Source organism: Letharia lupina, assembly GCF_014066315.1.
Source record: "Letharia lupina isolate WasteWater1 chromosome Unknown contig_3, whole genome shotgun sequence".
Classification (NCBI taxonomy): Eukaryota; Fungi; Ascomycota; class Lecanoromycetes; order Lecanorales; family Parmeliaceae; genus Letharia; species Letharia lupina.
The window spans coordinates 1,771,252-1,782,674 of record NW_023502972.1 but is presented as its reverse complement, the minus strand read 5'-3'; the positions used below and the strand labels follow the sequence as shown (position 1 = coordinate 1,782,674).

Below are 11,423 nucleotides of genomic sequence, written 5' to 3'. Positions count from 1 at the left end.
CATCATACTGGCTAAAGTGCGGCACTAAAATTGGATATCTATACCGAGGCGACTGACCCAAAAAAAAAATCGGCAAGCCACTTATACACGAGGAACCTCCAACAGCTTCCGTCTTTACCAACCGGGCCCCTTCTCTGGCGCGGTCTTCGGTGTCGGATCTTCCGCTGGTTTCTTCGGCTCCTGCTTCTTGACCTCAGCTCCCTCTTCTTTGCCATCATCCTCTGCGATCTTCTCCTCTCCAGGCTCAGCTTGCTTTTTCTGCCTTTCCATCTGAGCGTGAAACTCATTCTGCGTCTCTTCGCCGTCGTCACCCTTGATTTTGGGCCGGCTGGCTGTGTCTTTGCCAGCCTGTCGTGCCAAGTGCTCAGAGGCTTCCATTTTCGCACTTTCCTTCTGTTCTGCCGGTATGATATCCTCATCTGCCTCAGGCTTTCTCTGAGCACCTCCACGATTGGTTTTCTTAGGAGGTTGCACTCCGACGTTCATGGGATCGTACACTTGTTCAAGGTGACAGAAAAGGTCGAGCGCGCTGTTAGGCTCGCGTTTCGTGATTTCTGCCTCAACTTTACAGCCGCCGATGTCGCGGCGATACGCCTCCGTGAACGTCCACGCGTCGTCATTGGCCTGCTTCTGGGTAAGAGTCAGGCCGTCGAAAGCCAGAAGGGGCAGGTTGGGGATTTCAGGGAGATCGCCGGAATTTGGGAGGATTGAGAGCAGGGTAGATGAGGAGAGAGAATGTTCAGTGTTGGGTGGGGGACGGTCCTTTTTTTCGTAGACCAAAGATAGAGGTTCGTCGGGATTGAGCTCGGGTACGGAGGCGGGAGTAGAAGGTTCTCTGGGGAATTCTTCGGGGACTTGGTAGAGTTCATCGTGAACGGTGGCAATTGCTTCGCCGTCGATAGAGATGGTGGGGTAGAGGAGTGAGTAACGGCGTGCACACATCAACTCGAGGAGAAACTCTAGCCAGGACGGATGCTTCTTGCTGACCAATTTCGTACGGGTTGTAGGTGGCTTGGAGAGGCGGGCGGTGAGGAAAGAGTGAAATTCCATCCACTTGTCGCCAAAATAGAGAGCAGCATTACTGTTGGGAGCTTGCCAGAGGAATGGTGTAGGTTCCCCAGGTGAGCCACCTTCGCGATTGGACGGCGGTTTTTCCATTAGGGGCGGTACGAGCGGTTCACTGTCGTTGAGAAAGTGCGTGGGGAGTTCGAGGCTGATACCCATGAGGTGTGGAGAATTCTTGGTTTCCTTACCATGGGCGGAGTATTTGTACTCAAGTAGATGGTATATTAGATAATGGTAATACAAGGGCGAAAGCTCGATTTGAGGAGACAGTAACAGGACATGGGAATCTTTCGTCCTCACTGGATAGAATGACTCAATCAGACGTGCAGAAGCCTCATATTCTGTCAAAGTCCGACGAGGTATACGGTGTCGAAGTGAAACTTGTGAAGCGTGCGATGCTCCTGAAGAGTCCACCGGTGGCCATACAAAGTTCTCGAGATATCTCCAAGTGGCAGCGTCAATCTCCGCAGGAAGCTCGATAGTCAAATGCGGCCGTCGCGTGCCAAGATAGTCTGCGCTTTCGATAGATTTCAGGAGGCGGACAAGGGATCCCGACGAGCCTGATGGTGCCTGGATGAGCAAGTCGATGTAGGTCGTGGACCACGCTAGAGGTCGTCAATGACCGAACACGTATTGAGAGTAGTAGAACAAACCTGCAAGTGATCCGCTATCAAGCCGTGTAATCCACATCATATTCTCCGTTGCGTCCGATGGCAGTTCTATAATTGACTTGCCGATATCCATCGCCTTGCTCCTCAACGTCGTTATGAAGAAAGTATCTTCCCTGCTTGGATTGTCGATAACGATAACCTGAGGGTGTACGAAGGTCTGAATATGTTCCATACTCGCTTCCACGCTAACCTCCATACGAAATTCTGAACTCCAACGAGAGTAATCCGGACGAGCGTCTGCAATCCCAGATCAGTAATTGATGGGTCGAAACTGGTTACACTTCCTACCATGCCAATGAACATTGCAATCATCGACAGCCCCGTTGAGGCTCTTGATCTCCTGTATCTCCATGTCATCTCTGCCCATGATGGCGAAGTGGACGTCATTCCTCTCCCATCGAGCCATCTCGCAGGCCAGTGGTATGATCTCGGAAGCGCTTTTCAAGCTCGCCGCAGCGAATAAAACATTTTTGTTGAATTCATGTTGACCGCCTAGTCGCGCAACGGAATGCAGCGATGAAGCCAGCTTGTAGAATTTGATGGGTCCATCGTGATAATGTTCCTCTGCCTCGGATGGTGTTGCAGGACGTTTTGGCTTTTTGGCTGGTGGGTCTACCGTTCCTTCAGGGAGCTTGCCAACGTGAATGGCCCCGGGATTGAAATCTCGTGTACTTGGCCCCAGATCGTCTGGAATGTTTTTGACGAAGACATAGATAAAGAGGAGAGCGCAGATGCCGTAAATGATCCTCCTCCTTCGGAATACCGGCGAAGTCTTTCGGGCAGACCATGATGATGATGATGTTGATGATGGAGCATTGTTGGTGTGCGGTCTATGGTCATCGTCTTTCTTTCCAAGCTCTTCGTCACCCGTGAACATTCGCCCAAGCCAAGACATCTGCTTGTCGGCTACCCGAAGCTTGAGGGATAGCACGAGCGCATCGTCAATCAATTGATTATGGCTGAACGTGAGTCCATTGAGGGAAGAAAGAGGTCAGATCTGATGTATGCCGCAACTTTTCATCAGTACTCGTGTACGAATAATATCCAGGGTAGCTATCAGCAGGTATTGGCGGTCGAGGTGCCTATTAGATACCTGGTAGGGCATCTATTTATGGTTCGCGCTGCGGCACGAGCCGCCTCCCGATTACTCTAGCTTCGATCCTTTCTGAATTCACTGGCTACTGGTTGGCCTGGTGTTCCTCTCGTTCCTGAAGCTTTCCTGGCGTTCAAGTACCATTTGTACTCTTCTTTGGAAGGAGTGAGCTGAGGGACTTTGCATGTTTTACGATATAATTTTATGGGCGGAGTGGTTATTGTGGCAAGGGTTGGTTCCATGGGCACTGGAGTCGAATGGGAAGCGGACCGAGGGACCGAACAGCGAAAAGTCTCAACCTCTCTCTTCTTTTAGTACTGTCTACCAGAATTCTTTCGCATTGTCTCAGGGCATCTTTCGAAAATGCAAGAAGCAGTTCTTCATGACGAAGCCACTCATCGGGGAACTAAGAGGAAAGCGGAAGAGTCCAATCTAGCTTCTCAGGCTCCCAAAAGGATCAAGGTAGCATGTCAGATAAGAGTTAAGGGCAGAGCCGCAGCTGATGCGCTTATCCAGGCTCTTGATCAAGATGTTGTCAACAAAATTGCTGCCGGCGAGATTATAGTCGCTCCCGTTCATGCTTTGAAGGAATTGATTGAAAACGCAGTGGATGCTGGCTCCACTTCTCTCGAGATTGTCGTCAAGGATGGAGGGCTGAAGTTGCTTCAGATCACCGATAACGGCCGCGGCATCAATGTCCGTCTCTGTGCCATACAGATCATGGGCGCCCAGGTATTTGCTGACACCCGGATCAGAAAGATGACCTACCTATTCTTTGCGAAAGGTTTACAACGTCCAAGCTCAAGACCTTTGAGGATCTATCCTCAATAGGCACGTATGGCTTCAGGGGAGAGGCCTTGGCTAGCATCAGCCATATTGCTCATCTCACAGTTACCACCAAAACCGCAGACTCAAGCTGCGCTTGGCGCGCCCACTATGCTGACGGTAGACTGACACCTGCAAAGCCTGGTCAAGGCACAGAGCCGAAGCCCACTGCAGGTCGCGGTGGTACACAGATTACGGTAGGTAGGTCTCAACACTCCTCGTGATCAATTCTTATTATGACAGGTCGAGGATCTCTTTTACAACATGGCTTCTCGTCGAAAAGCTTTTCGCTCCCCTAGCGAGGAATACGCCAAGATCCTTGAAATTGTAGGTCGTTATGCCGTACATTGTACAGGGGTCGCATTTTCATGCAAGAAGCATGGAGAATCTGCTATGGGCATATCCACGCCCTCGAACGCTAGCACTGTTGACAGCATTCGCCAAATCCATGGAACTACTGTTGCCAACGAGCTGATTGATTTTCAAATCAGTGATGGAAAATGGGCTTTCAAGGCTTCTGGCTGGACGAGTAATGCCAACTACCACATCAAGAAGACAACACTTCTCCTCTTCATCAATCATCGTTCTGTGGAATCCTCGGCGATCAAAAAGGCTATAGAGCAGACTTACTCGGCCTATCTACCTAAGGGTGGTCACCCGTTCATCTATCTCAGCCTGGACATCGATCCTTCACGAGTCGACGTTAATGTACATCCTACCAAGCGCGAAGTCAATTTTCTCAATGAAGAAGAGATTATCGAAAGCATCTGCGCAGAGATATCTACCAAGCTATCACAGGTCGACACAAGCAGAACTTTCACGACTCAGTCCCTCCTCCCCAGCGCCAAAACACCTGTCCCAACCCTCTCCAAGACCCGGGCAGAAACCCCAAAGTCGAGCCAGAAACAATCATCCGCCACTCCGGCCAAGCCATGGGAGTACCAACTTGTTCGCACCGACCCTCAGCTACGCAAAATAACTTCCATGCTCCCACCTTCGAATAACAATGCGTCCACACCTGCTCCTCCATCGACTACCTACCTCACCTCGGCCAGAGAACCCACAGAGTACAACTATAGAACGATCAAGCACCTCCGAGCATCGGTCCGTGATTCCATGCATGCTGGACTGACAGCTGTATTCGCATCTCACACCTACGTCGGCGTCGTGGATTTCAATCGTCGAATAGTCGCGATTCAAGGCGGCGTCAAGCTATACCTCGTCGACTACGGCATGGTTTCGAATGAGTACTTCTACCAGCTGGGCCTCACCGACTTCGGAAACTTCGGTGCCATCAAGTTTGAAACCCCGCTGGACATCAGATCCTTAATCCACATCGGCGTCAAGCACGAAAAGGCACTTGGAAATCCAGAAGACGAAGGCGTGCCCTGGGATACCGTCCCAGATATGGTCGCGACCCAGCTCATCGCTAGTAGAGAAATGCTATCACAGTACTTCACCTTGGAAGTCTCTCCCGCGGGCGAACTCGTCAGTCTCCCGCTTCTGACGAAGGGCTACACCCCCAGTCTAGCCAAGCTTCCCCGTTTCCTGATGCGCTTGGGCCCGTGCGTCAACTGGGTGGACGAGGAGAGCTGCTTCCATACCTTCTTGAGGGAGTTGGCGAGCTTTTATACGCCGGAGCAGCTGCCCACCGGAGCGGTGGCGGGCGACGATACCCGGACGGGAGGAGCGGACGGGACGGACGAGCTGAAGGCTGGCCTTGAAGCACGCAGGGAAGACATGGGCAGAGCGCTCGAGCACGTCCTGTTCCCGGCCTTCAGGGCGAGGTTGGTCGCCACCGAGGGTCTGCTCAAGGGTGTGGTGGAGGTGGCGGATCTGAAGGGGCTTTATAGGGTCTTTGAACGGTGTTAGGTCGTTCGCGTTGGACTTTGCGAGCACGGTGTGGAATCTCTAACATTTGCAGTTTGGGCAAGCGGCATGAGAATGTGGCAAAATCAGAGAGCATGGATTCGTGATATCGTCATTGCTTAGCATGCAAATGTGTACTTAGGAGCGCATTCTGTCATCATCATCATCAATCTGCCACCACATCCTCCATCATTTCCCAATTTATTTCCCTTCAATCTCCTCACCTCCCCGCAAAATCAAAAACATGTTACCAATGAAACCTTTCCCCCCCCCCCTTCCCCTTTTCCGCCACGATCTCACTTCCCCCCCTCACGCCCCGCGAACCCGGCCGTCTTCCCCACGAGCTGCCGCGCGACCGGCACTCTGGTCATGACGTCCATCTCGATGGGCTTCCCGCCGCGCAGGAGCCGGATCTGCTGGACGGTGCGGAAGCCGAGGCGGCCGTAGAGGTTCAGGTTGAGGACGTTGCTGCATTCGAGGTAGCTGGTGCGGTTCTCGACGTCGGCCTAGGTTCTCCCCGCGTCAATAACCGGATTCCCAGCCTTTCTTTTTTTCCAAAAAAAACCGGACGGAAAAGAAAACATTGCGTATGTGAGCGGGTTGGGATTGGATTGGACTTACCTGCTTGGTGGTATGCTCGATCAGACACTTGGCGTACCCTTTGCCCCTGGACCCCGGTTTCGTGCCGATGTAGACGAGGTACCAGGAGTTTTCGTCCTCGTTGCCTAGGACGTGATGTTTGGTGTCGTGCAGCAGGGGGAGGAACTCGTCGAAGAAGCGCTTCTTGCCTTCCTTGGACAGTTTCCAGTTGAGGCCGAACATGCCGCTCCAGAGCATGGTGCAGAAGTCGTCCATGTTTTTGTTCGGGGGCATCCTGTTCCTCGAGGCTTGGGTTAGTCGCTTGTTTACTTTCTGACTTACTTGTGTATTCCGAGTCCATAGGGTTTGGCGCGGGGATGATGGTCAGACGCACCAGAGAGCCACACAGTCGTAGTTTGGGCCAACGACGGTAGCCAATCCACTTATGATGTGCGCATAGGTAATGCATTCCATAATGTGGAGATGCAACTTCCACTCATCGGCCGCGGTGAAGTTCTTGCGGTCGCCCGTTTTGACAAAGTACATGACGACATCGTCGTCTTTAAAGGCTTCGGCGAGGCAAAGGGCGGCCTCCTTGTACTCGCTTTTGTGGAGGACGCGGACTTGGTGGTTGGCGGCTGAAGCGGCAGCAGCGCTGGAGCTGGAGCTGGAGGCTTGCGAGATGCTAGGGAGGGACTCGACTGTGACGGCTGGATTAGATTTCTTCTCCATGGTTTCTGGCGGTGGAGCAGCTTTCTCTGTTGGGTGAGATGGCTGAAATGTTGTTGGTTTGCTGAGTAGACTGATTCATCCGCCTGGCAAGGGTCAGCAATGGTGCACTTGTACATATGAGGCCTATGTCGAGATTTCGAGCTTACCTTCCTTCCACTCTACCGTTCAATGACGATCAATAGGTCTTGTTAAATCACCACTATGTTCTTTCGACAACTGCGTTCTCGACACCGTCTCGAAACGAGACGGATAACGCAAGCAGGTAAGAGATTGGCGTATATCAACCGACATCAACGCAGATGTTGAAGCTTTTCAATCCGAAGAAGATGATAGTATTTTCTGGTCAAGGGAATCCCGGACTTTGCTCGGGACGTCTCAAGTAAGCGAAAATGAGGGTAAAGTGATAATTGGTTTTGATAAGTTGTAAGTAAAGCTTGTGTAACCTCGAGATTGGTCGACACTGTTGCAGTTCAGACCTTGCCCAAATTCAGTTTGAGATGGAAGACCAGCACTGTAAAACAGGGTATTTGAAGGTTGGTAAGAAGAGAAGGAGGAAAATGCGGAAGAGTGACAAGAAGACTTGGGAGAATTTAAAGGTCTTGTGATGGAGATGCATTCACTGACTGAAGTGATTGGATGAAAAAGCAAGTGACCTGTCGGATCGAAGCGATGCCCTTTCCGTAGTGCGGGAAAGCCTCTAGACTCTCTAGACTTGCCCATCTTAGAGTCTGGGTCGCGACTCCTGCATATGTCAGATACTTGGGTCACTGGCATTGGCCAGCATCAATTCACTGATAAGGCAGCTATCCCCGCCGGGTTCCTTTCTAAAATTGCAGCATGCAAGAGGTGTGTAATTCTACAGGATATCTTGTAGATGTTTTCAAATCAATAGAAGAGATTCTTTCTAGGCCATTGTGCCTATCAATTGCATGCCCTTGAGCCGTTACCTTAAGAAGCTCAACGAAAGATCTGCAGTAAGGTCCCTAAGGTTAATGTTGGATGGATCGCTTGTACCTGCTACATCGAGTATGGCTGCTCTTGGTTACTCCCGTAGTTCCACCAGGTCCGTAAGCATCCTTCTACATTCATCTGCCTTTACATCTCCACTCAGACTGGGTATGGCATATGATAAGAAGCCTGCAGTTCGCGTTGAAAGGATCATGACATCATGCCCTCCTTTTAGCACGTCCGACGCTTTCAATTACAGCATGCGTCGGATTTGACTCTCTCCAGTGTATTTTTCCAAGCCTTGATCCAAATGTTCCCACCACTCAAAGAGCATTGACTCGCAAATCAGCTTGAACCATGGCGTAAATTTCAGACTGTCGTTCTTGAACATCGCTTTTAGTTCCGCCTCCGAGACGTATCGAGTATCTTTCACTTCATTGGGGTTCGGCGTGTGGTCAACATCGGCCTTGATGAACAGGATATAATCAACTAGATTCGGGGCTATTAGTGCGCTCCTGGGGTCGTCGGAGTCAACAGGAAAGACTGACTCTCGTGCTCTCCCCATTTGCCATCACTCGGCGCTTTGTAGTGTATCCTCGTCAAGAACCGGAATTTGTCCAGTGGCACTCCCTTCACCCCAATACCAAGCTCTTGGTCTAATTTCCTCTGCGCCGCCCTTCGAACACCTTGCACGGCCGCCTCTAGCTCGTCTCCCGTCTCTCCAGGTACTCCCAATGGATGCGAGCAGCATGTGTTGGTCCACATGTCTGGGAATGTAATCTTCTCGGAAGCTCTCTGTTGTAGCAGCAGTCGATTTTTCGAGTCGAAGAGGAAGACGGAGAAAGCTCGGTGTAGTAGGCCTTCATTGATGTTCGTCATGAGATGGCCTAATCACCAGTCAGCAATGGTGCTGGCGAGAAGGGATACACGTTGAACGTACAGACTTTCTTGCTCGCGCTTCCTATGGGCACATCGTTCTCATCGAGGACAATGCAGACCTCCTCCATCAAGCGAATCTGTTCCTCATCGTAGCCTTGCAAGTCAGCGTCACTTGTGGGTACTCTATGCGAGGTAGCTAAGTGAGTGTCGACGTCGGGAAACAGTCGTATGACGTTCTCTGCGGTGATTGTTTGTGTTTCGGTTGTAGTGCTGCCCATGTTGGAATGGATGTCTATCAATTTTTTGAGCGCTATAGCATCAACTTTGTGGATGTAGAAAGTTTTCAATGCGGTTTGGGGGGGGGGGATGGAATACAACAAAAAGATGACCGAGGACCGATCTGGCCGATCCCCGACAGCCGACCGATTAGATTAGGGCTTCTCTCGGGCTTCGAGGTGGACCTTGCTCGGGTTGCGTTAAGGACAAGCAGATATCTAGGCACGAGTTCTCACCGATTGGGACTATATACTAAGAGACAATTTCCTCTAGATCATTCAGCTACTAGAACTCCATGTTACTCGTATGATCTGAACACAATTTTTCCGGAAGCAATGTTTCTAATCTTGTATGATTTGAGTCCGAGTGTATTGAGCTGAGTCTGCTCATCATCCTTACGCAACATGCCTGGGGTAGTCCCATGTCCCTAGATATCCTTAAAGACAGCCAGCAATTACTGGTAAGCGTTCTTGGCAACATCCGGAAAGACATCTGGAGCCCAGCTCGAAATATAATGCATACTCATTCCCCATCTATTGCGTTCATCTAGCATTACTCAGGCTTCCAAAACAACAAGATCCCAGCTTGGTTCCCCAAATCCTATGTTTGAATTGACAAAGCCTCGAGAAGAGATTTTCGTACAATGTGGGCTTGAAGACCGAAGATCATACCCGTCTGTCATTGCTCAAGCCTTATTTGTAGGAGAGTAACAGGTCGAATTCTGAAGGTACATGCTTGGTCTGATATTCATAGGCATAACGACTGTATAAGATTGTCCGAATGCTCAAAGATGATACCCATCCACACCTGCTTACGCTTCCAAAACTGAGATGTTACAGTCTCAAAGCCTGTGATACAAAAATAGAACCCGAGTCGGTATTTCACTAACTGCTTTCAGCACCGGTGATTTGCAGCAGTATAAGGATTCTCTCCGGCAGGTCTATTGAAATTTCAAACACTCAAGGTTGGTTGCGTCTACGCATGAAATCTGCTGCGTTCTAGTATGCAACGGAAATGCCCAACAATGAGGATGGAGACCATGATATCCATTCCGCTCAACAGTACCAACATTAGGAGTTTGACCTTCAAAGGCGTCAACCAGATGTCGCAATGATATCGTAGCGTCGCAGGGACGAGATGCGTTTAACAAGATCCGGAGACTGCACCTCGAAAGTTTAGCGTCGCAGGGACAAGATGCGTTTAACAAGATCCGGAGACTGCACCTCGAAAGTTTTCGGCGCCGGACATAGCTCTGCGATCTCCCCATGAAAATTTCCCATATCCGCGTCCACTAGGCTGGTGCGTGCTACGGCGCTTGAGTCGCCGATGATCAGATGCCGCAAATGTGATCATAGTTTTTGATCCTGAAGCATGCGAGGCAGGCCATATGATAAAGTTGAAATGTGGAAGATGTTGATGCGATGAAACAATGAGGTAAGTTTGCGATTTGTGCTACAGCAGGCGAGCAAGGTTTCTGTGATGTCCTTGGTCGAGATGTGAGAGGGGAACCGGACTTGCCATACGACAAATTCTTGAGCTATGGACCAGGGGTATTTCCATGTCACTGGGTAACGGTCTTGTCTTATGTGTTGGCTTATCCTTCGCTGCCCTTGACCTTGGGAAAGAGAGTAGTCTTTGAAATGGTCTGGATCTTTATGCAAGAGATGGACATCGGATCTGGCAATTGGGTGAGAGCGGCTTTTGCTTCACGTAACGGAGTTGCTCTTTGGCAAATTCTGTAGCTGGAACACTATCCCACACCCTGATGAGGTATGCATTCCTTTCCTTGGAATACCCTTGAGGGAAAGCCCCGCCAGGAAATGGTAGAATGACACATCATCTGGCCATCGACATTCTCTTCTCCTGTTGACCTGGAACTCATCGGCTTGACGCAGCGTTAGTAGATAGGAACAGTACACAAGCTGCTACTATTGCGCATGATACGATGGTGAAGACCTGTAGGTTGACCATCAGCCGCGAAAACGATCAACACGTGGGTTTCTTCTGCCCGGATCCGAGGAGTATACTCACGACTTGTGTCTTCCACCCACTCTGTACCAACGCTTGTCTCCGCGAATATTTCGTAACAGTCTTGACATAATTCGCAAACCCACTAGCCAGGCAAGCGACACTCAGGAACCAGAAAATCAGTCCTACGGGCAATGCTATCCGTTTCTCAATGCTGGTGGGCTGAGATTTAAGATGGAAAGATATGACAATGGCCACGCTGACGACGGACATGTAGATGCTCAGTCGAAGCCATGAGAGGAAAGTCCTTTCGTTGGCACAGTGGTCGCGGGCGTCGGAAGATTCGTTGGGGAAGAGCAAAGGAGCGAAGATTGGGCGGGAGAGGAACAGGTGGCCCGGGGAGGTTGAGGAGCTGTCAACAATTAGAATAGCGCAATTGGAGGCAGCGCATCAACTCACTGGTCTATGATGATAGCTTGAGTGCTCAGAGGCCCGAGTGCTTGAGCCACCGAAGGCAT

At 50.5% G+C, this 11,423-nt stretch overlaps 5 protein-coding genes across 5 annotated transcripts; 1 reads left to right on the top strand and 4 right to left on the bottom strand.

Annotated features, from left to right (window-relative positions):
* Positions 1–114: 114 nt before the first annotated feature.
* Positions 115–2,631, bottom strand: HO133_007387 (uncharacterized protein; the record flags this gene model as incomplete). Its single annotated transcript, XM_037298278.1, has 3 exons — positions 115–1,670; positions 1,719–1,973; positions 2,025–2,631. The coding sequence occupies 3 exons, from the start codon at positions 2,629–2,631 to the stop codon at positions 115–117; spliced, it is 2,418 nt and encodes an 805-aa protein (XP_037156913.1).
* Positions 2,632–3,192: 561 nt separating this feature from the next.
* Positions 3,193–5,526, top strand: HO133_007386 (uncharacterized protein; the record flags this gene model as incomplete). The annotated part of the gene is made up of 4 exons (XM_037298277.1): positions 3,193–3,291; positions 3,346–3,525; positions 3,585–3,851; positions 3,898–5,526. The coding sequence occupies 4 exons, from the start codon at positions 3,193–3,195 to the stop codon at positions 5,524–5,526; spliced, it is 2,175 nt and encodes a 724-aa protein (XP_037156912.1).
* A 293-nt stretch (positions 5,527–5,819) lies between these two features.
* HO133_007385 (uncharacterized protein) lies at positions 5,820–6,834 on the bottom strand (the record flags this gene model as incomplete). Its single annotated transcript, XM_037298276.1, has 3 exons — positions 5,820–6,029; positions 6,145–6,397; positions 6,497–6,834. 3 exons carry the CDS (start codon positions 6,832–6,834, stop codon positions 5,820–5,822), a joined length of 801 nt encoding a protein of 266 aa, XP_037156911.1.
* Positions 6,835–8,035: 1,201 nt separating this feature from the next.
* HO133_007384 (uncharacterized protein) lies at positions 8,036–8,939 on the bottom strand (the record flags this gene model as incomplete). The annotated part of the gene is made up of 3 exons (XM_037298275.1): positions 8,036–8,271; positions 8,331–8,669; positions 8,723–8,939. 3 exons carry the CDS (start codon positions 8,937–8,939, stop codon positions 8,036–8,038), a joined length of 792 nt encoding a protein of 263 aa, XP_037156910.1.
* Positions 8,940–10,815: 1,876 nt separating this feature from the next.
* HO133_007383 (uncharacterized protein) lies at positions 10,816–11,423 on the bottom strand (the record flags this gene model as incomplete). Its single annotated transcript, XM_037298274.1, has 3 exons — positions 10,816–10,893; positions 10,969–11,317; positions 11,365–11,423. The coding sequence occupies 3 exons, from the start codon at positions 11,421–11,423 to the stop codon at positions 10,816–10,818; spliced, it is 486 nt and encodes a 161-aa protein (XP_037156909.1).